Source organism: Hemitrygon akajei, chromosome 8, assembly GCF_048418815.1.
Source record: "Hemitrygon akajei chromosome 8, sHemAka1.3, whole genome shotgun sequence".
Classification (NCBI taxonomy): domain Eukaryota; kingdom Metazoa; phylum Chordata; class Chondrichthyes; order Myliobatiformes; family Dasyatidae; genus Hemitrygon; species Hemitrygon akajei.
The window spans coordinates 84,663,300-84,685,744 of record NC_133131.1 but is presented as its reverse complement, the minus strand read 5'-3'; the positions used below and the strand labels follow the sequence as shown (position 1 = coordinate 84,685,744).

Sequence of the window (22,445 nt, the reverse complement as noted above, 5' to 3'; positions counted from 1 at the left end):
AGTGTTTTTGGAGTAGACTGGACAGGCAATTGGCATACATTTTGTAGATTATGGTAGAGAGAGTCAGAATAAAGTTTATTATTACAGCTATGTCCTGAAATTTGTGGAAGCAATATAGTATAAGACATAAAAATTACTAATAACCACAATAACTGGTGTGAAAGAAGAACAAAAAGGTAGTATTCATTGGTTCTTAGATCATTCGGAAATCTGATGGCAGGAGGGAAAAAGCTTTTCTTAAACATTGTGTGTAGGTCTTTAGGCTCCTGTATCTCCTCCCTGATGGTAGTAATTAGCAAAGGGCATATCCCAGATGGTGAGAGCCTTTAATGATGGATGCCATGGATACTACCTTCTTGAGCCTTTTCAAAGTGTCCTTGATGGTCTCGAGGGCTGTGCCTGTGATGGAGCTGGCTGAATCTACGACCCTCTGTGGATCCTTGGACCCTTGCGATCTTCTGTATTGGAGCTGCTATTCCAGGCAATGATGCAGCCAGTCATAATGCTCTTCAGCGCATCAGTAGAAATTTGTGAGAGTGGTGACCATACCAAATATCCTGAAACCCCTAATGAAGTATAGCCATCGCTGTCCCTTTGTGACGGCATCAATGTGTTGGATCCAGGATGTATTCTCTGAGATGTTGAAGCTGCTCATCCTTTCCACTGCTGACTTTTTGATAAGTTCTGCTGTGTGTTCTCTTGACCTTCACTTCCTGAAGTCCACAATGAATTTTATTTCTTTTTTTGAAATAATTGTATTATGTTTAGAATGGAAGGGCTGCTTGCAACCACACTCAGCCAGACAAATGGAATATATTCCATCACTTGTGCCTTGCAAATAGTGGAAAGCTCTTGAGGGGACAAGAGGTGAGGCTATAGGGACTGTTTCTGTATGTAGACTCCTTTGAGTCTGTGAGCTGCCTCCAGTTTGAAAGTAGTACAGCCATCATATAAGGTACTATTTACCTTATTGTAGAAAATGTTTGTTCACATAATTGGCCTTACTCAACAATGCTTTATTCGTTAACTTTGCAGGCTCTCAGTGGATTTGTGCTGGTAGTAACAGCTGAAGGCTTAATTTTTTACACGTCTTCTACCATTCAGGACTATCTAGGATTTCACCAGGTATGTTTTCCTTTTTTTCTAAAATGTGTAAGGATCTCAAAATTAAGCAGTTCTGTTATCAGAGTTTTTGGTTTCTGTGTTAATGTTCAAAGTTTGCATGTTACCCTTTGCGTGTAAAATTCAAATTGGATTCCAGGAATGTAATTGCTTTGGTATTTCCTTTACTATTAACTGTAGCTGAGATATAATTTGTTGCCAGTCAACGTAATTGTTTATTTTTCAGCATTTATGCTCGGCAAAGTTTCAAAATTACTATTTATTTATTATTTCACTCAAAATCAATGAAAGACCATACATGGTAGGCTCTATTGTTACTAAGTTAAATGTTATTGCAGTTGTCTGGTGAACCAGTGTAAACTGGCTCACTTTACAATGTATTCAGAGTTACAGGACTAGAAGTTTTCTTTGTGTTTTAGTTTTATTATTTTCTTGATTTGTTCTTAGTTACAGTTGCGAATCTCCCACTGTTCAGTACAAAGTATAGTTAATAAATGAATAGATGTGGGGAGCATTTGGAGCAGGGGAAGCAGTGGATGTCATTCAGTCCCAATTTTTCAGCTATGTGCTTAACCCTTTTTTGTATTATTATAAATTAAACGAGATTGGTGTGTGTCAGTAAGGCAGAGGACGGACAGTTGTGTGTCAAGTAATGTGGGACAACAATCATCCCCAATAATGTCCATTGATGACTATCTGCTTGCTCATCACTTAAATTTGCCAGTCAGCCTGCTTACAATAGCAGTGCCAATGATGGAGCTCATAAATTAGATGATGCATCAACAATGATTCTATTTACCCCCAGATTTTCCAAAAACAGCCTTAAATGCTTTTTTTTGTAAAAGTTGCCAGGTAGTAGAAATGTTTAAATATCTGTAATCTCAGTAATTTTGATCACGGTTTCTGATATTTTATTAATTCACAATGTAAATGTATTTTGGAATCTCTTGATATTTCTTTCTTTCCTGAAGATGCCCGTTACAAAAAAACAAATGTTTTAAAATTTAAATTACCTTTGACTCTTTCTGCCTCATCTCATTTCCTATAATTTAGTTACCTTAAATAGCACTTTACAGGTATCTTTCAAAACACTAGTCATCAACAATGCCTAGCTTGATACAGACAGACAGACATACTTTATTGATCCCGCGGGAAATTGGGTTTCGTTACAGTCGCACCAACCAAGAATAGTGTAGAAATATAGCAATATAAAACCATAAATAATTAAATAATAATAGGTAAATCATGCCAAGTGGAAATAAGTTCAGGACCAGCCTATTGCTTCAGGGTGTCTGACACTCCAAGGGAGGAGTTGTAAAGTTTGATGGCCACAGGCAGGAATGACTTCCTATGACGCTCAGTGTTGCACCTCGGTGGAATGAGTCTCAGACTTAATGTACTTCTGTGCCTAACCAGTATATTATGGAGTGGATGGGAGACATTGTCCAAGATGGCATGCAACTTGGACTGCATCCTCTTTTCAGACACCACCGTCAGAGAGTCCAGTTCCACCCCCACAATGTCACTGGCCTTACGAATGAGTTTGTTGATTCTGTTGGTGTCTGCTACCCTCAGCCTGCTGCCCCTGCACACAACAGCAAACATGATAGCACTGGCCACCACAGACTCGTAGAACATCCTCAGCATCGTCCGGCAGATGTTAAAGGAGCTCAGTCTCCTCAGGAATATATGACAGAATGGTGGTGTATATTCGTTTTGGGGGTTTTACCCCAAACAATGCCTGAAGGTGCTATTGGGTGGCAGTGCCAAGCAGGCTCGCATGTTTTATTCTTGGCCTAGTCTTCTTAGGAACCCTGCTCTTTTTCATGAGTCTGTTGGACAAGGTAGAGCAAACAGGTAATGACCTGACCAGCAGTCATCTGTGCCAATCATGACCCTTGTGATATTCACATCACAGAGTGTGAGGTCTGTGAGTTTCCGAGATCCCAAAAGCAATCCGGCTGGAGTTTAGCTTCCTGTAGAGTTCTCATTGAGGTAAGTTCATCCATGGTAGTAAGGTCAAGAGGGAGATTACAGACAAAGTACAATCCAACCAGGATGTCAGCGGTGGAAGTGCAGAAGATGATGGCAGTGAAGGTGGAGGAAGGCTGCTGCAGTGAAGGATCCCGAGATGCCGTGCACTCCATGCCACTGGACTCCTGACACCAGTCTGCCTGTGAACCAGTCTCCCAGTGGCATCTCATTGAATATGTCATTGTCTGAGCTAGGGAAATAGAGAGAAATTACTGGAAGTTGAAGAAATGAATGTTGATGCCATCACTTTGGAGGCATTAATGAGCATTCTTTCCCCGCTTCTCTCTTTGAACCCTCTCCTTTATCAAAATTTTAAGCCAAAGTGAATGGTGGCAATACTCAAAGTTCGAAGTAAGTTTATTATCAAAGTACATATACGTCACCATATACAACATAATTTTGGGCATACTCAGTAAATCCATAGAATAATAACTATAACAGAATCAATGAGAGACTGCATCAATTTGGGTGTCCAACCAGTGTGCAAAGGATGACAAATTGACAATAAAAGAAAGATATAATAATAATAATAATAAATATTGACAGCATGAGACTAAGAATCCTTGAAAGTGAGCCCACAGGTTGTGGGAACATTTCAGTGATGAATTTGAATGAAGTTATTCCTTTGGTTCAAGAGCCTGATGGCTGATGGTTATTCAGCAGCTCAGGTATCAACTATGGATGAAAAAGTAATTACTGTTGTAGTTTGATGATCCTTCATCAGAGAGATTGATGAATGGTCATTAGTCATTTTAGTCTTGCTTCTTACTGTTTTTCCCTTTATCTTTATTCTGTCATCAAATAAATACAACTTGTTCCCTTTATTAACATTGTGAAGACGAAGAATGTTACTGAAGCAGAACTGCAGTGTGTGAATATTTTTCAGCCCTTTTAGCAGCAGTTCTTGGAGTTTTCAGTAGTCATTTGTTTTAAGTATATGTTGTGTTGAGTAATGTAAATCACAATCAAATGGACGTCACCCTAAGGAATTGGTGTCTAGAAACTGAACCACAAAACAAGAAAATCTGCAGATGCTGGAAATCCAAAGTAACGCAAACAAAATGCTGGCGGAACTCAGCAGGCCAGGCAGCATCCATGGAAAGGAGTAAACAGTCGATGTTTTGGACCAAAATGTCGACTGTTAACTCTTTTCCATAGATGTTGCCTGGCCTGCGGAGTTCCTCCAGCATTTTGTGTGTGCTGCTCGTGAAATTGAATCCAGTTATTCTGTCTTCTGTACAAGTCGTGCCTAAAAGGCAAAGCTTATTGTTTTGAACTCTTTATGATCACTTCCGGCAGAAGTCCTACCATCAGGAAATTGGACTTGCCACTTCCTGCCCTGATTTATACTATGATGTTGAATAATTCACCAGTTGTGCTTCATGCGTGTGCTGATGTTATTGGTGTATATAGCTGGTTTAATTATTTAACAATAGAAATTAGACCTTCAATTAACTGGCAATAGAATAAGTGCACCAAGCGTGTGTCAAAGAGCGCCTCAGGAATATTATTACTTTGATGTAATCACTTGTAATTATATTCACAGTTTCTTACTCAGAGGCATAGAATTGTAAAGCACAAAAATGGGTCCTTCAGCCCAACCATATATATGTTGATCTTCTTGCCCACACTAGGTCCATATCTTCCTATGCCTTGCCTACTTAAATGTAGTGTAAATGCATCTTAAACATCGTAATTACATTTGATCGGGCAGTGCACTTCAGATATCAAACACTTAGATCCCTTTAAAAGCTCCTTCTGATCTCAAATCTATGTTCTTTTTTTATTAGCGCTGCTGCCTTGGGGGAAGTAAGATCTTGTCTATCTACTCTCTCATAATTTCGTATGCTTCAGTCAGGGTCATCCCTCAGTTTTTTTTTACTCCAGGGAAATTAAGGATAACCAATTCAGCCTCTCCCCAAAACTAAAGGTGAATCTTCTCTGCAGTCTCTCCAGTATAGTTACACAATTCCAAGGGTGCTGATGAGAACTGTGTACAGTATTCCAAGTGTGGCATAACCAATGTTCTTCAAAGTTCCCACCTAAAGTCTTAATTCTAGTCTTCCATGCCTTTATCTATGAAGGTAAACATGCAATTTTGGCTTTTTCATCACTTTCTAGTAACCGTGGACTTGGACTCCAGTTCTCTGTGTTAATCAACTTTCTTGATGCCCTGCGGTAGCTCTGATAGCTGCTCACCAATCATTGGCGCCAGATGGTACCTGTGATGAAAGAATATCATTGGCCTTTGGTCTAGGTCGGCATTGCGATTCTTTACCTGTTGACATGCTTTTATCTGTCTCCAACCTCCCTCTTTTTTTACTCCTTCCTACCTACTACTTTCCGCTGTAATTCCCTGCTGAATCCCTTAGGTCAATTTTAATGCCCTGAAAAATAATAACACTGTCTCTGTGCAATAATATTCTAATTTTGCACTTTTTTGGATATTTCAGATCTGATTTAGTACCACATACAGCTTCTATTTAGCACACTAGATGTGGGTAAATTCTAAATTCCAGGCATATGAGTAGTCTAATCCAGACACCACTTCATTAATGCCATCTATCATTAACTTAAGTGAGCTGTCTGTTACATTTTCTTTGAACTAATAACATTAAGTGTAATCAAGCTTTCACTGTAATTTAAATACCGTTTATAGAAACATAGAAAACCTACAGCACAATGCAGCCCCTTCGCCCACAAAGCTGTGCTGAACATGTCCTTACCTGAGGAATTACCTAGGGTTACCCATAGCCCTCTATTTTTCTAAGCTCCATGTACCTATCCAGGAGTCTCTTAAAAGACCCTATTGTATCTACCTCCAGCACTGTCGCTGGCAGCCCATTCCACGCACTCACCACTCTCTGCATAAAAAGAACAACTTACCCCTGACATCTCCTCTGTACCTACTTCCAGGTATGGTGTCTATGTTTGCATGGTGCTAACATGCATGAGGGTTCAAGATTGTCACAATCAGAATTAGGTTTAATATCACCGGCACGTTGTGAAGTGTGTTGTCGTTGCAGCAGCAGTAGTGTGCCATACATAGTAATGGAAAAAAATGTGAATTACGATAAGTATTTATATTAAGTAGTCAGCTTAAATGAGTAGTGCAAAAATAGAAATAAAAAAGAACTGTGGTAGAGTTCATGGGTTCAAGGTCCATTCCGAAATCGAATGGCAGAGTGGAAGAAGCGGTTCCTGAATCTTTGAATTGGTGCCTTCAGGTTTCTGTCCTCTTTCCTGGTGGTAATAATGAGAACAAGGCATGTCCTGGGTGATGGGGATCCTTAATGATGGATGCTGCCTTTCTGAGGCATCACTCCTTGAAGCTGTCCTGGATACAGTGGAGGCTAGTGCCCGTGATGGAACTGACTAATTTTAAAAGTTTCTGCTGCTTATTTTGATCCTGTGCAATAGTCCCACCCTCCCATACCAGATGGTGATGCAGCCAGTTAGAACACTCTCCATGGTACATCTGTAGAAATTTGCAAGTGTCTTTGGTGACATACCAGATCTTCCTAAACTCCTAAAGCAATCGAAACTTCTAATGTCAATTCCAGTATACAAGTGTAAAGGAGAATGAAATAGTTGTTTCTCTGGATTTGACAAGGCACAAAAAAGAACAATAAGATAATTCACGATAATAATATAAAACAACGTAAGAAATATAAATACACAAGATAGCTTATATGTACATAAATTGTTTGTATATTCATAAGGTGATGCTAGGCACAACAGTGTCTGTACATAAGGTCATTGACAGGAAGTGATGAGCACCATTGACCTACAGTATGTTAAAATTGTTCAATGGCTTATAGCTTATAACCAGCTTTCATTGAATAGATTAGTATCCGGATGCTCAAGAGAGTCAGTGGTTTACCAAAAGTAAACCACTGAACACAGCCACATAACTGTTTATTTTTCTCAGAATTTCTAGTTATGAGTTGTAATCAAAGTAGAATCAACTTGATGATTGTATTTTATGAAGAGAAGTACAGTTAAAACTTTTTTTCCTGAATGATAAATGATTGTTTAATCCCTATATAACTGCAATTGACGGTAAATGGTAATGACTTTTAAAATGCTTCTGACTTGATTGTGTGTGAAATATGTTCCAGTAATGTTGGAATCTAGCATATGAGTTTTAGTTTTCTGAAATTATTCACCTTGTGTAAAATTGATATTTCATCCATGGGTAGTATTGATTTAAATTGACTGGCTTGCAAAGGGAATAGAAGTGAAATCTTGTGAGGTCTGTCAATTAAAAATATTTTCAGTTTTAATTCCTTTTAAAGGCTAAGCAGGCATTATATATTTATTTTGTTATCTGTAAGCATTATGTTTGTGCCGGTTTTTACGTAATGAATTGTTCTACTAACTTTTATCATGCTCACCTTAAATACTTGAGTTAACTCCATTAGAATTATTTGGTTAGGACAGAAAAGTGTTGAACAGGAGTCATAAAGTTGAATTGAAATGTGTTTGTTTTCTGTCCTCAGTCTGATATCATCCATCAGAGTGTATTTGAGTTGATCCATACTGAAGATAGAGCTGAATTTCGACGACAACTCCATTGGGCTCTGAACCCAGAACCAAATGTTGAATTGGGCAAAGAGCATCCAGGTAATTCTGCTGTTGCACTTAAAATCTCAAATAATGAGTAAAACCCCCATCCTGAGCAGAAGGAAGAGTTCATTCAATTTACTTGCATCTCTACAAATCCACGCCTTGAAAAGCATATTGTAACTTATATCAATAATACATAGACAATAGAATTAGACAATTGTTATAGGTATTTAACTTAATGCTGAGAAGTGTGAGGTTCTACATTTTGGCAGGAATAATCCAAATAGAACATACAGGGTAAATGGTAGGGCATTGAGGAATGCAGTGGAACAGAGAGATCTAGGAATAACAGTGCATAGTTCCCTGAACGTGGAGTCTCATGTAGATAGGGTGGTGAAGAAGGCTTTTGGAACGCTGGCCTTTATAAATCAGAGCATTGAGTACAGAAGTTGGGATGTAATGTTAAAATTGTACAAGGCATTGGTAAGGCCAAATTTGGAATATTGTGTACAGTTCTGGTCACCGAATTATAGGAAAGATATCAATAAATTAGAGAGAGTGCAGAGACGATTTACTAGGATGTTACCTGGGTTTCAGCACTTAAGTTACAGAGAAAGGTTGAACAAGTTAGGTCTCTATTCATTGGAGCGTAGAAGGTTGAGGGGGGATTTGATCGAGGTATTTAAAATTTTGAGAGGGATAGATAGAGTTGACGTGAATAGGCTGTTTCCATTGAGAGTAGGGGAGATTCAAATGAGAGGGCATGATTTGAGAGTTAGGGGGCAAAAGTTTAAGGGAAACACAAGGGGGTATTTCTTTACTCAGAGAGTGATAGTTGTGTGGAATGAGCTTCCTGTAGAAGTAGTAGAGGCCAGTTCAGTTGTGTCATTTAAGGTAAAATTGGATAGGTATATGGACAGGAAAGGAGTGGAGGGTTATGGGCTGAGTGCGGGTAGGTGGGACTAGGTGAGATTAAGAGTTCAGCACGGACTAGGAGGGCCGAGATGGCCTGTTTCCATGCTGTGATTGTTATATGTTATATGGTTATATGGTATTTTAGCTGTTTGCTTTTTCTTTAATTTTTCTGTTTTTGTATCAGCATTCAATTGAACAAGATATAAATGGTGTAGTTATTGGCTTAGAGGTCTGGACTTTGATAAATCTAGCCTACTGCCCAGAATATAACCCTACTGCCGGTACTTGCTCCCCTTTTCTGGATATAGAGGGCTAATTAGCTGATCCTATACACCCAAGAAAGTTTTTAAATAGATTAATCACAAACAAGAGAGAACCTGCAGATGCTGGAAATCCAAGCAACACACACAAAATGCTGGAGGAACTCAGCAGGCCAGACAGCATCTATAGAAGTGAATAAACTCAATGTTTTGGGCCGAGAACCTCCATCAGGTCTGAGTTCCTCCAGCATTTTGGGTGAGTTGTCTAAATAGTTTAGTTTTTTAACAAATTTTAAAAACTGATTTAAAAATTATGATTAAAACAGTAATTAATATAAGTGAAATATTTCAAAAAGTGAAATCAGATTTCCTTTTATTAAGAAATCTAGCCAGCAACCCCATGCAAATAAGCACCACATACAACAAGTAATTAAAGAAGCAAATGCAAGTTTGGCCTTTTTACAAGGGTCAATAGGGACATACCAGATTTCTTGAGACTCTTGAGGAAGTAGAGCTGTTGGTGAGCTTTCTTGGCTATAGTGTCAATTTGGTTGGACCAGGATACGCTATTGGGATGTTCACTCCAAGGAACTTAAAGCTCTCAACCTTCTCAACTTTAGTAGTGTTGATGAAGACAGGAGTATGTGCTCTACTCCCTTCCTAAAGTAAGCGACCAGCTCTTTTGCTAACACTGAGTAAGTTTGTTGTCATGACTCTATGTTACTGATCTCTAGTTCCTTCCTGTACACAGACTCATTATTTGAGGTACAACCCATCACAGTGGTATCACCTGCAAACAAGTAAATGGAGTTAGATCAGAATCTAGCCATGCAGTCGTGAGTGCACAGGGAGAAGAATAGGGGTCTGATGACACAACCTTGTGGAGCACCAATGTTCTGAACTCTCATGGTGGGGGTGTTGTGCCTGTCCTTACAGATTTCAGTCTGTTGGTTGTTAAGTCATAGGTCCAGTTGAAGAGAGAAGCGTTGACTCTCAGGTCTCAGAGTTAGGTGATGAATTTGCTGGGAATTATAGTACTGAAGATGGAGCTGTAATTAATTAACAGTAATCTAATGTAGATATATTTACTGTCCAGATGCTCAGGAGATGAGTACCTGTTACAGCGGTGAATTGCAGTGGGTTGAAATTGTTTGGGAGGCTGGAGTTACTGTGTGCCATGCCCAGCCTCTCAAAGTACTTCATGATGGTGGATATCAGAACGACTGGGTGGTAGTTGTTGCCTTGTTTTTCAGTTGCATAATTGGCTTAGGTATTTTAGTGCATCGGGCAATATTTAAATGAGCTGCAGAACAGGATTTAATCCTGTTTATTACATACATCCCAACATGTTGATTTGTGTATGGCGTACTAAAGCAGGGGACATCCATGTATGTGCAATGATGTACAGTACAATGCACATATCATTCTTATGCCAGCAGTACTCACTTACATGTAAGATGTCTACTTAGAAATGTAAGCAACTTTGCAAAAGCAGGCTTTGACAACAAACGAGGTCCATTATATGAAAATTAACTTAAAAAGTAACAGTTGGTAAATACTGGTGCTTGAAATCAGTTACAAATAGATGCCCTTCCAGTTTTAAAAACTTTCTGTTAGCAGTGTTCCCTCTTATGACCTTGAACTTGCTCTCCTTTAAGTTCAACTCCCCAGCTCAACTGCATAACTCGCTGCCTAACAGCCAGTGGCACACCAGTGTGTCATGGTCCCTTCTGGCACCCGGCTGTCTTACTCAGGAATTGGGGCTTTAACACCTCGTTTAGTTCCCAAGCTATTCCCAGGTTCCAATAATTACGAACACCTGCATTCCATCAAACAGTAGTATAAGAATCCTGTGACCACTACTAGAAGGTGCCAGTTGGTTGGTTGACTTGTGTACAAGTAATCTCACTCCATGGTGTTTAGGACTATCAGTTCTAAGGCTGCATCCACATTAGACCGGATAATTTTGAAAACACCGGTTTCACGTAAAAACGATAGGCGTCCACATTATACGTTTTTGAAAAATATCTCTATCCACACTGAAACAGAAATTTCGGCAAATCTCCTCCTCCGGCACATGCGCAGGACACATCTACCGAAAACAAGTTACATGTTTGATGTTGAATCTCGCCATAAAAGCGCGCATTTGTGTAGTTACAGACTAGAAAAACTTAAAACAACAGACAGCTGTTGGCTTTTGCACAGGAGAACTTAAAACTAAAAAAAAACATACTGGAGCATACGGCAGCAACCGACAGGGAGTTCACGGACAGATTGACCCAGCTGATGACAAACATTGAAAAACTGACTGACTCTGTTGCATTAATAAAGAACCTTGTTAAATGTATAAGACATGTCTGCATCAGTGTTATCTTGTATTTCCATACAATGTTACATTAGGCTGTTACACATCTATTGTCAGAGAAGTACTTGCATAAATAGGTAAACCACCTTCATACGAGCAAGGACAGAAAACAGGGCAAAGTGAGTACAGTATACTTATTTATTCAGTAAGTTATGGGTCAAAGTATTTGGTGAGTACGTTTCTAACTCTTCTGGCTTCAGTCTCTTTGCCGTCTGTTCTGAAATTGTTAGGTTGCGTTCAAGAAAACAATGAAAATAGCGCGCTGCCATCTGATAGCATTTTCAAAAGTCTCCGGTTACCCCATCCACACTGATCTGCCCGAAAAAAAAATATCCAGCCTGGAAAGCGTTCCTGAAAAGCTCCAGTTTCGGGGGATGAAAACACCATTTTAGTGTGGACGGAGCGTAAAAACGAAGAGAAAAAGCTTCGGTTACGGATTTATCTGGCGTAGTGTGAATATAGCCTAAGTCTGGCCTTGTTCCTGAATTATCTACCAAGACCAAGACTCCAGGTAAAACCCCCCTTGGAACCCTTCCCACGCTCGCTACGACGGCAGCGTCTCCCTCCTCAGCCTCCGTGCCCATGTTCCACCTTGCAACAGTGTCCTTAAGATCCCCATATCTCCACCTTCTTATCTTTGATTACACTTCTGCCTTCATTCGATCCCTCTCCAATATTTCTCATAACTGTAAACTGATTTACTCTTCTTGGTCTGCAATGCCAGGACATTTTGAAGATGGGCGTTTCAGCAAATTTAATGTGCAAGGTCTGCAGTTCTGCCCACCATTTTAAATTGGACTTTGTAGCAGCATTTTGCGCCTCAAAAATACCTCAGATATTGTTCCATTAAAACACCTTCCTTGGAGCAAGTGAATTTCAAGATGATTTTATTTTGTTCTGCTGGTATTTCTACTTTTGCGTAACTACAAAAAAAACATTTTAGGCTTGGACCACAAATGCAGTCAATGGGAATTGGTTGGAAAAGTGTTCACTGGTTAGAGTCATCAGGCACAAGGGGAGATAAGTTACAGCTGGAACACAATCACCAGGTTATTGCTGATTATGCAAGGTTTTGTTCTACTAGTAAATAATCAGCTAATCATCATCACCGTCATTATATTAGTGATCATGGTCTATCCATTATTACAATTGTTCTTGGCAAAAATCAGATAATAAATCACCTATGTATTTGCATGATTCCACTGATAGGCAACAAATATCTCTAACAAGCAAAGATCATGACATTTAACAACGTTACTGTTGCTGAATTTGTCACCTCCAAAAATCCAAGGGGTGACTGTTCACCAAAAATGTAACTGGACCAGTTAACTAAGTGTCAAGGCTACAAACACATAGAACAGGAGCTGGATATTCCGAATATAGTGATCTGTCCCTTAACTAGTCCTGCGTGTCTTCTTTAAACCCTCTCTGTATTCACAGTCATGCCTCATTTACAATGCCCACCAAATCATTAATGTAAAATATGAACCAATTTTTATGGTGCGCCACAATTTACAGCTTGCCATTCTGATAGTTATCTCTTCATTCTCACTATTTGTTTTTAGTCTGATAACTAATTCCCTGTCAATGCCAGTAAATTAACCTCAAATCCATGTGTTCAGGATCTTATCATACACTTTCAGAGAGGTGCAGAAGAGGTTTATGAGTTAATTACTAGGATGAGAGGGTTATCAGAAAGTTAAAGAAAAGTCAGTCTGTAGTATTTTAATTTAAAAGAGAGATGGACACATAAACTTGTTTATACAAGCTTGAACGCTGAGCTTCAAGCAATTGTTGATTCATTCATTGAAGCATACAAGATTGATGCTTTGCATTTAATATCTGCATGTTTGTCCTGCACAAACTTGCTTCTGCTACCTCACTCTGTACTGCATCTATATAGTTCAGAACTAGATACTGGAAAACTTAGACTACTTCCCAAATGTCAAAAGCCATCTCTCGTCAAAGGCAGACCAATGATGAAATTCACCTTCACTTTAAATGTACCAGCACAACCTTCCATCTGTTAAGAGAAAAAAGGGTAACGGAAAATCAAGACCTTTGACTTGGCACACAGTTTAACAGACAACAGTGATCCCTGCCCTCCAATGTGATCTTAAGTTGTGGACTGTCTACAGCCGGAACAACAAATATGCCGCTACATCACAAATTAACCACTTGTCAGCCTCCACCTCATCCATAGAACAATTTGTGATTCCCACACTGATTTCATCAAATACCTCAGCCCCAGAAAGCTGGAGTGGAAGTAAGTCAAGATTGTCTAAAACTCTTCTGCAAAAAGTGTGCACAAGTAATTTGCATGAAGAGTTTTTAAAGTACACTAAATAAATTATATCCATGACCATGGATTTAAAAATGTAGTATATTACTAAACATGATATATCAATAATAGTTCCATTTACAAGAGTTACAGAAATATTATTTTAGGACTCGCGTATTTGTAGACTTGATAATTTTGAATTGCATTTAAATATTACCACAACTTTGGAGTAAGTTTGTTCATAAATGTGCATTTTCACAACAGCTGCTGGCTAAACTGAGCACAGACAGTAAGCTTCAAATCATGCATTACCACTTTAGAAACTGTAAGCTGATCCAATGGTTTAGGCAAGTAAATCATTTGAGCAGAGCTAACTTATACTAAATTCAATAATGATGCACAGCCTCAAATAGATCTGGGTTCTAGTGTTGTCATAATGACCATAGTTTGAGAGTTGTGCAGTTTCTAAAAAATCTGCGAATTTGCTCACCTGCTGGACTCTTTATTTTAACCATAATCATAAACGCACCCTGGAAATGGTACCCTTTAGTCACTAAAGATAGATCAGCATAGCTATAGAAGTCTTAAGGAGTAGAAATACCACTCTTAACCAGATATACAATGTCAGTGTGACAGTCTGTGATTAGAATTTTTTTTTAAAAATGCTTGGAAATATTTAGCAGGTTATGTTTTGTTTCTTGCTTTCAAAGGTAGATGGTATAATTATTAGTTATTAAATATGTGGAAGTATATAGTATCTGATGTCTTTTGTCTGTGTGCACAATATGCAATTAGAAAAGTAGAAAAGCTTAGTGCATCATTATACACATGACACATTTATGTTTATACAATATATTTTGTTCTGCTCTCTCATTTTCAAGCTTTATCAACACATTTATAGCTCAAAGAAATCATTGTAAAGTAATTATACCTGCTCTCCCTGATTCATTTGCTGTTTTTACAATTTTTGATTTTATTACCAATATCTTCTAAATGATGCTCTCCACGTTTTATTTACATCTTTGATAAAGCCACATGAGAACTGAAATGGAAAGAATAATTACTTCTGGCCGTTCAGCACTAATCTTACATTATCTTAACAGACTTCACTTCATTCAAATACTCTTCATTTTCTCTTCATATCAGCATATTAAATATTTACTTTCTGATTTTATTCTAATCATCTATTATGCAAACATTAATCTTTCCCTCGTCTCTGGATATCTTAAACAAAGCTGTACAGATGACCTATGCATTACAACCAGTTGTTTTATGGAATTTTGCCCATTCAAATTGGCAGATGTAATATAGTTTAGGGGAGTGTGTGGTCATGCACCTGTTTTCTAAATGGGGAGAGAATTCAGAAATCTGAGGTGCAAAAAGGCATTGAAATCCGCATGCAAGATGCCCAAAAGATTAATTTGCTGGTTGAGTCAATAGTAAGGATGACAGATGCAATGTTAGGATTTATTTTGGGAAGACAAACATAAAAGCAAGGATGTAATGCTGAGGGTTTATGTCATTGGTTAGAGGACATTTGGATATCATGAGGAATTTGGGGCCCATATGTAAAAAAGGATATGCTGGTGTTGGAGAGTGTCCAGAAGAGGTTTACGAGATGACAGGGATGACGGGGTTAAACTTGTACTTGGAGCTATGATGTTGTGGCCATTATAGAGACTTGGATGGCTTAGGGGCAAGAATGGCGACTTAGAGTGGCAGGCTTTAGATGTTTCAGAAAGGACAGGGAGGGAGGCAACAGAGGTAGGGGCGTGGCACTGTTGATCAGAGATAGTGTCACAGATGCAGAAAAAGAGGAAGACATAGAGGGATTGTCTACTCTGTGGGTGAAAGTTAGAAAAAAGAATGGGTCAATAACTCTACTGGGTGTTTTTTATGGACCACTTAATAGTAACAGAGACATTGAGGAGCAGATAAGGAGAGATTCTGGAGCGGTGCAATAATAACTGGGTTGTCGTGATGGGAGATTTTAATTTCCCCAATATTGATTGGCATCTCCGTAGATCAAGGGGTTTAGATGGGGTGGAGTTTGTTAGGTGTGTTCAGGAAAGTTTCCTGATACAATATGTAGATACGCCTACAAGACGAGAGGCTGTACTTGATCTGGTATTGGGAAATGAACCTGGTCAAGTGTCAGTTCTCTCAGTGGGAGAGCATTTTGGAGATAGTGATCACAATTCTATCTCCTTTACCATAGCATTGGAGAGGAATAGGAACAGACAAGTTAGGAAAGCCTTTAACTGGAGCAAGGGGAAATATGAAGTTATCAGGCAGGAAATTGAAGCATAAATGGAGAAAAGATGTTCTCATGGAACTGTTTGGCAGAAATGTAGCAAATGTTCAGGGGATATTTGCGTGGCATTCTGCATAGGTACGTTCCAGTGAGACAGAAAGGATGGTAGGGTACAGGAACCATGCTGTACAAAGGCAGTTGAAAATCTAGTCAAGAAGAAAAGAAAAGCTTATGGAAGGGTCAAAAAACTAGGTTATGATAGAGATCTAGAAGATTATAAGGCTAGCAGGAAGGAGCTTAAAAATGAAATTAGGAGAGCCCAAAGGGGCCATGAGAAGGCCTTGGTGAGCAGGATTATGGAAAGCAAAATCCCAAGGCATTCTACAAGTGTGTGAAGAGCAAGAGGATAAGATGTGAGAGAATAGGACCAATCAAGTGTAACAGTGGAAAAGTATGTGTGAAACTAAAAGAGATAGTGGAGGTACTTAATGAATTATTTGCTTCAGTATTAACAATGGAAGAGGAATTTAGTGATTGTAGGGATGACTTACAGTGGACTGAAAAGCTTGAGTATATAGACATTTAAAAAAAAGATGATGTGCTGGACCTTTTGGAAAGCATCAATTTGGATATGTCACTGGGACCAGACGAGATATACCCCAGGCTACTGTGGGAAGCAAGGGAGATTGCTGAGCCTCTGGCAATGGTCTTTGCATCATCAATGGGGATGGGAGAGGTTCTGGAGGATTGGAGGGTTGCAGGTGTTGTTCCTTTATTCAAGAAAGGGAATAGAGGTAGCCCAGGAAATTATACACCAGTGAGCCTTACTTCAGTGGTTGGTAAGTTGATGGAAAATATCCTGAGAGGCAGGATTTATGAACATTAATGGGTACTTTGTATCTATCTTTACTGTGGAAGACACCAGAGGTCCTTGAGAGCCTGGGAACAGGAGTGAGTGCCATTGCGATTACAAAGGAAAAGTTGGCAGGCAACCTCAATGCTCTTAAAGTGGATAAGTCCTGAGAGAGGTTGCTGAAGATGATCTTTCAAGAATCACCTGGTTCTGGCATGGTCCCAGAGGACTGGAAGATTTCAAACATCACTCCACTCTTTAAGAAGGGAGGAAGGCAAATGAAAGGAAATTGGAGCCCAGTTAGCCTAACCTCAGTGGCTGGGAAAGTGTTGGAGTCTATTATTAAAGATGAGGTTTCGAGGAACTCGGAGACTAATGATAGAATAAGTCAAAGTCAGCATGGTTTCTGTAAAGGGAAATCATGCCTGGCAAACTTGTTAAGAGTTCTTCAAGAAAGTAACAGGCATAATGGACAAAGGAGAGGCAGTGGGTGTCCCTTACTTGGATTTTCAGATCCCTTACTTGGATATTTAATAAGGTACCACATATGAGGCTGCTTAACAAGATAAAATCCTGTGGTGTCACAGGGAAGATAGTGGAATGGCTGACAGGCAGGAGGCAGCGAGTGGGAATAAAAGGGCCTTTTCTGGTGGGCTGCCGGTGACTACTGGTGTTCCTCAGGGGTCAGTATAGGGATCACTGCTTTTCACATTGCTTGTCAGTGATTTAGATAATGGAATTGTTGGCTTTGTGGCAAAGTTTGCAGATGACACAAAGATAGGTGGAGGAGTAGGTAGTGCTGAGGAAGTAATGTGATTGCAGCAAGACTTCGACAAAGTGGAAGAATGGGTAGAAAATGTCAGATGGAATACAGTGTTGGGAAATGTGTGATAATGCATTTTAGTAAAAGAAACAATAGTGCACACTATTATCTAAATGGGGAGAAGGTTCAAACATCAGAGGTACAGAAAGACTTGGGAGTCATTGTGCAAGACTCCCAGAAGGTTAATTTACAGGTTGAGTCTATGGTAAAGAAGGCAAATGCAATGTTAACATTTACTTCAAGGGGAATAAAATGTAAAAGCAAGGAGATAATGCTGAGCCTTTATAAGACACTAGTCAGGCCACACTTAGAGAGTTGTCAACAGTTTTCGGCCCTATATCTCAGAAAGGGCATGTTGTAATTGGAGAGAGTCCGGAGGAGGTTCACGAGCATGATTCCAGGAATAAAAGGATTAACATATGAGGAGAATTTGGCAAATTTGGGCCTGTAATCACTGGAATTTAGAAGAATGTGTTGTGATCTCATTAAAACCTACCAAATGTTGAAAGGACTAGATAGGGTGAATGTAGTGAGAATATTTCCAATGGTGGGGGTATCCAGAACTAGGAAGCACAGCCTCAAAATTGAAGGATGACTCTTTAGAACAGTGGTAGGGAGGATTCTTTTTTAGCCAGAGAGTAGTAAATCTGTGGAATGCTCTGCCACAGACTGCAGTGGAGGCCAAGTCCGTGTGTATGTTTAAGGCAGAAGTTGATCGTTTCTGGGTTGGTCATTGCATCAAAGGATATGGTGAGAAGGCAGGTGTATGGGGTTGAGTGGGATCCAGGATCAGCCAGGATGGAATGGCGGAGCAGACTCGATGGGCTGAATGGCCTAATTCTGCTCCTATGTCTTATGGGTCTTATTTATGTAAATATTTAGTAGCTATTTCTATTTAGGATGCACATTTTCATGCAGGTGTAGAAGTGATGTATTTTAAACTCTTGAGGTCCAATATTTATTTTTTTTTCTAAGTAAGGCAATTTTAGTTAATAAAATATACAAAAATTCCAGAAGCATGTAATATGACTGATCAATAATTGGGAAAAGATACAAGTACTATTAATAATGGACTTATTCTCGTTTTTCATCTTATTTAACTCTTTTTACTCTTGGGTTTTCCGAATATTAACTTGACTTTGTTGGTTATACTCAGGTGTTGAGCAAATAACCTAGGTCAATTCACTACTAAGCAAGAGCTGCATTTTCCAGCGATGGTCTATCTATCAATAAAATATTGAGCAGCATCTCTATTCACCTGCTTAGATGAGTGCAAATGCCCATAAAATACTTTTTTAATGTGACACAGTTTACAGAACTTTAAATGGGATGCTTCTCTTCAAAAAGAGCCAAGTTGGAATTTTAATTATCTGTTTGCAAAATCCTTTCAATGCAATAATCTGAGTTTTGCCAAAGTGTTTCGTCTGTATTGTCATTTAGTGTTGAGCATTACAGTTAGTGGCCATTTTATTAGGTACAGGAGTGGAACCTCATGTATACTTTTGCTGTTGTAGCCCATCCACTCCGAGATTCAACGTGTTGCGCATTCGGAGATGTTCTGCTGTACATCACTGTCATAATGCGTGGCTATTTTAGTTACTGTCCCTTTCTCATCAGCTTGAGCCAGTTTCACCACAGTCAGACCTCCTTCATTAACAAGTAATTTCTGTCCACAGAAATGCCGCTCACTGAGTGTTTTTGTTTTTCGCACTATTCTCTGTGAAGTCTAGAGCCTGTTGTGCATGAAAATCCCAGGAGTTTAGCAGTTTCTGAGATAATCAAACTACCCCATTTGGCACCAACAATTACTCAATAGTCACATTGCATCTCCGTTCGGAAGCTTGGCCTGAACAACAACTGAACTGCTTGACCAAGTCTACATGCTGTTACGCATTGAATTGCTGCCACGTGAGCAGGCATACAGGAGTACCTAATAAAGTGGCCACTGAATGTACTTCTGCTCATTGGCCCATTTGCGAAGAAATTCTTTTACTCCTTTCTTTCTTAAAAGCACTGTTCTTTCTCTTGGGGCAATCAAATGATTTGTTGTACTCTCTGAAGGAGGTAACTAAATTATTTGAATTATGGTTATCAATGCATATTTGTTTGTAATATACAGTATTTTCTTTCACCTTAAAGGAAATTCTGTTCTCCCACCCATTCCAAATATCCTCTTTTTATATGTAAAGGGGTTTCTTATTGGTGTAAGGGGGTTTCTTCTTTTTCTTTGTAACTGCGTTCTTTGTTATCGTATAAGGTGTACTGTGTGTTATTTGGGGGGGGGGGGGGTGGCGGGGACATCACACAGCATCCACACAAGCTGATTATTCAGATTGGCGGGGCCGAAGCCTGCTCCCCCTAGACGGAAGCAAGCTGAGCGAGGCTAAGGTGTGCCAGGGGGCGACAGATAGTATATGTATTGTGAGAATGTGGGAATCATTAATGGTAATTTGCTGTTGATACTGTCAGTCAATAATGATATTCCTGCCTTTAAATTGCTTAAGATTCAAAATGACAATGTAGCATTTAATTCATGAAAAAATGTTGCTTTGATTTGATCCCATATACCTTGCCCTAGAATGATAAGAATACATGTGTTAGTTTTGGATTATCTTAAATATTTGTGCTTCATAATCAGTATATCTGGCTGTGACTTGTAGATGGAGGTTAACCGAGAGAAGTGTGGGCTGCATATGTGCAAAAGAGGGAGAGAGAGATGAATGTGAGGATTATAAATGTTCTCTCAGGTCAAGCTCAGGCCAGATTGCAATTTTATATCCAATCTGATTTCTAGCACGGATGCTCATAGCTTTTTTTGATATTACTTAATTTGGACAAAGTGTAAAAATAGAAAGTCCTAGGAAAGAAGCCATACTTTTATATTTCTATACATTCTTGGTGTATGTCTCATGAAATTATCTTTTATTCAGGTGAAAATGGACTTCCAATGCCCATGAATCATTATAGTCCCGAGCAGCTTCCCCCAGAAAAGTCACCTTTTTTGGAAAGAAACTTTGTATGCAGGTTAAGATGTCTCCTGGATAATTCATCTGGATTTCTGGTAAAGTTATCTTTTGACATTGTGCATTTTCTTTTTTATCTTGCAGTTTTCATGTGAAGTTATTTAACAATAACTATTTACTAAGTAACATTGTTTTACCAATGCTATCATCTCGTGAACTGTATTGGTTATAATTATAAAGTCCTAAGGGATTTTCTCATAAAATACAAATTATTCAATAAAAATAAATGATCTTTTCTCAAATGTTAAAGCGTCTTGAGCAGGGAGAAGTTGGGCAACACGTAAAAAAAAATAGGTGTAAAAGCAGTTTCTGGTTATTTGACTTGATCTTTAAACACTCCAAGTGCAGTGAGACTGCTCTGTAGAGACGGACAAAATTCGCTCCAAAAGGTTGATTTGTGATCCTTGATTCCATGTATTATATTAATTATTACTAATCATTAAAATGAACATTCCCTCTGATTTTCAGCTGCTGTTGGAGATTATTAACAATATTTAAAATTGAAACCTTTGTGTTATTTTTCTTGTCTCGTTTCTCTTCACCCCTTCCCCACTCTCATTCTCCTCACCCAACTCACTGTCCATTAAGTCAGTAATTCTTTCCCTCTCTTCATTTGTATGCCTGCGCCAGAACTCTGTAACTCTATTCACAGTTCTTACTCAATAGTTGTGCAGTTAACTTCAATATTTTTTGGTCCTGTTGACTGAGGAGATCCTATACATGAACCCTTTTTTTCCTTCACTGCCCTGATGTATGCTTGTCCGAAAGGTTCAAGACCAGGTGGAGTGTATAGTTGATGTTAAACATGAGATTTTGCAGATGCTGGAAAGGCAGAACACATACAAAATGCTGGAGGAACTGTGTCCACCGGGCAGCATCTGTATAGAGGAATAAGCAATCAACATCTTGGGATGAGACCCTTCATCAGGACTGGAAAGGAAGGGAGAGGGAGAGGAAGCCAGTATAAACAAGGTGATAGATGGAAAAGATAAAAGGCTGAAGAAGAAGGAATCTGATAGGAGAGTGGGCTATGGGAGAAAGAGAAGGAGGAGGGCCCCATGGGGAGGTGATAGGCAGGTGAGGAGAACAGAAGAGGTAAGAGGTGAGCCAGAGTGGGGAATGGAAGTAAGAGAAATTGATGTTCATGCCGTCAGGTTGAATGGAATACGAGGTGTTGATCCTCTAACCTGAGAGTTAGAGGATCCTCTAGCCTAAGGCTACATCCACACTAGACCAGATAATTTTGAAAACACCGGTTTCGTGTAAAAACGATAAGCGTCCACACTATGCGTTTTTAAAGGTCTCTGTCTACATTGAAATGGAGATTTCGGCGAATCTCGTCCTACTGCGCATGCACAGGACACATCTACCGAAAACAAGCGACATGTTTGGTGGTGAATCTCGGTGTGAAAGTGCGCGTTTGTTCAGTTACAGACTAGAAAAACTTAAAACAACGTTCAGCTGTTGGCTCTCATGCAGCAGAACTTAAAAGTAAAAAGAAAACAAATACTGGAGTGTATGGAGGCAACCAACCCGGATCACCGGCAGTATGAACCGGCTGATGACAAACATTGAAAAACTGACTAACTCTGTTGCATTAATAAAGCACCTTGTTAAATGTATAAGACATGTCTGCATCAGTGTTATCTTGTATTTCCATACAAAGTTACATTAGGCTGTTACACATCTATTGTCAGAGAAATACTTGCATAAATAGGTAAACCACCTTCATACGAGCAAGGACAGAAAACAGCAAAGTGAGTACAGTATACTTATTTATTCAGTAAGTTATGGACCAAAGTATTTGGTGAGTACATTTCTAACTCTTCTGGCGTCAGTTTCGTTGCCATTTGTTCTGAAATTGTTAGGTTGTGTTCAAGAAAACAATGAAATAGCGCCCTGGCGTCTGACAGCATTTTCAGAAGTCTCTGGTTACCCCGTCCACA

The 22,445-nt window shown here is 39.2% G+C and overlaps 1 protein-coding gene across 1 annotated transcript in view; it reads left to right on the top strand.

Moving 5' to 3' along the window:
- Positions 1 to 22,445, top strand: part of LOC140732025 (aryl hydrocarbon receptor-like) — a 193,596-nt gene that overhangs the window by 139,270 nt on the left and 31,881 nt on the right. Inside the window, exons 4-6 of the mRNA XM_073054112.1 lie at positions 1,036 to 1,125; positions 7,659 to 7,782; positions 20,407 to 20,537. Of these exons, the coding sequence (XP_072910213.1) occupies positions 1,036 to 1,125; positions 7,659 to 7,782; positions 20,407 to 20,537 (345 nt within the window). The remainder of the gene's footprint in view (positions 1 to 1,035; positions 1,126 to 7,658; positions 7,783 to 20,406; positions 20,538 to 22,445) is intronic.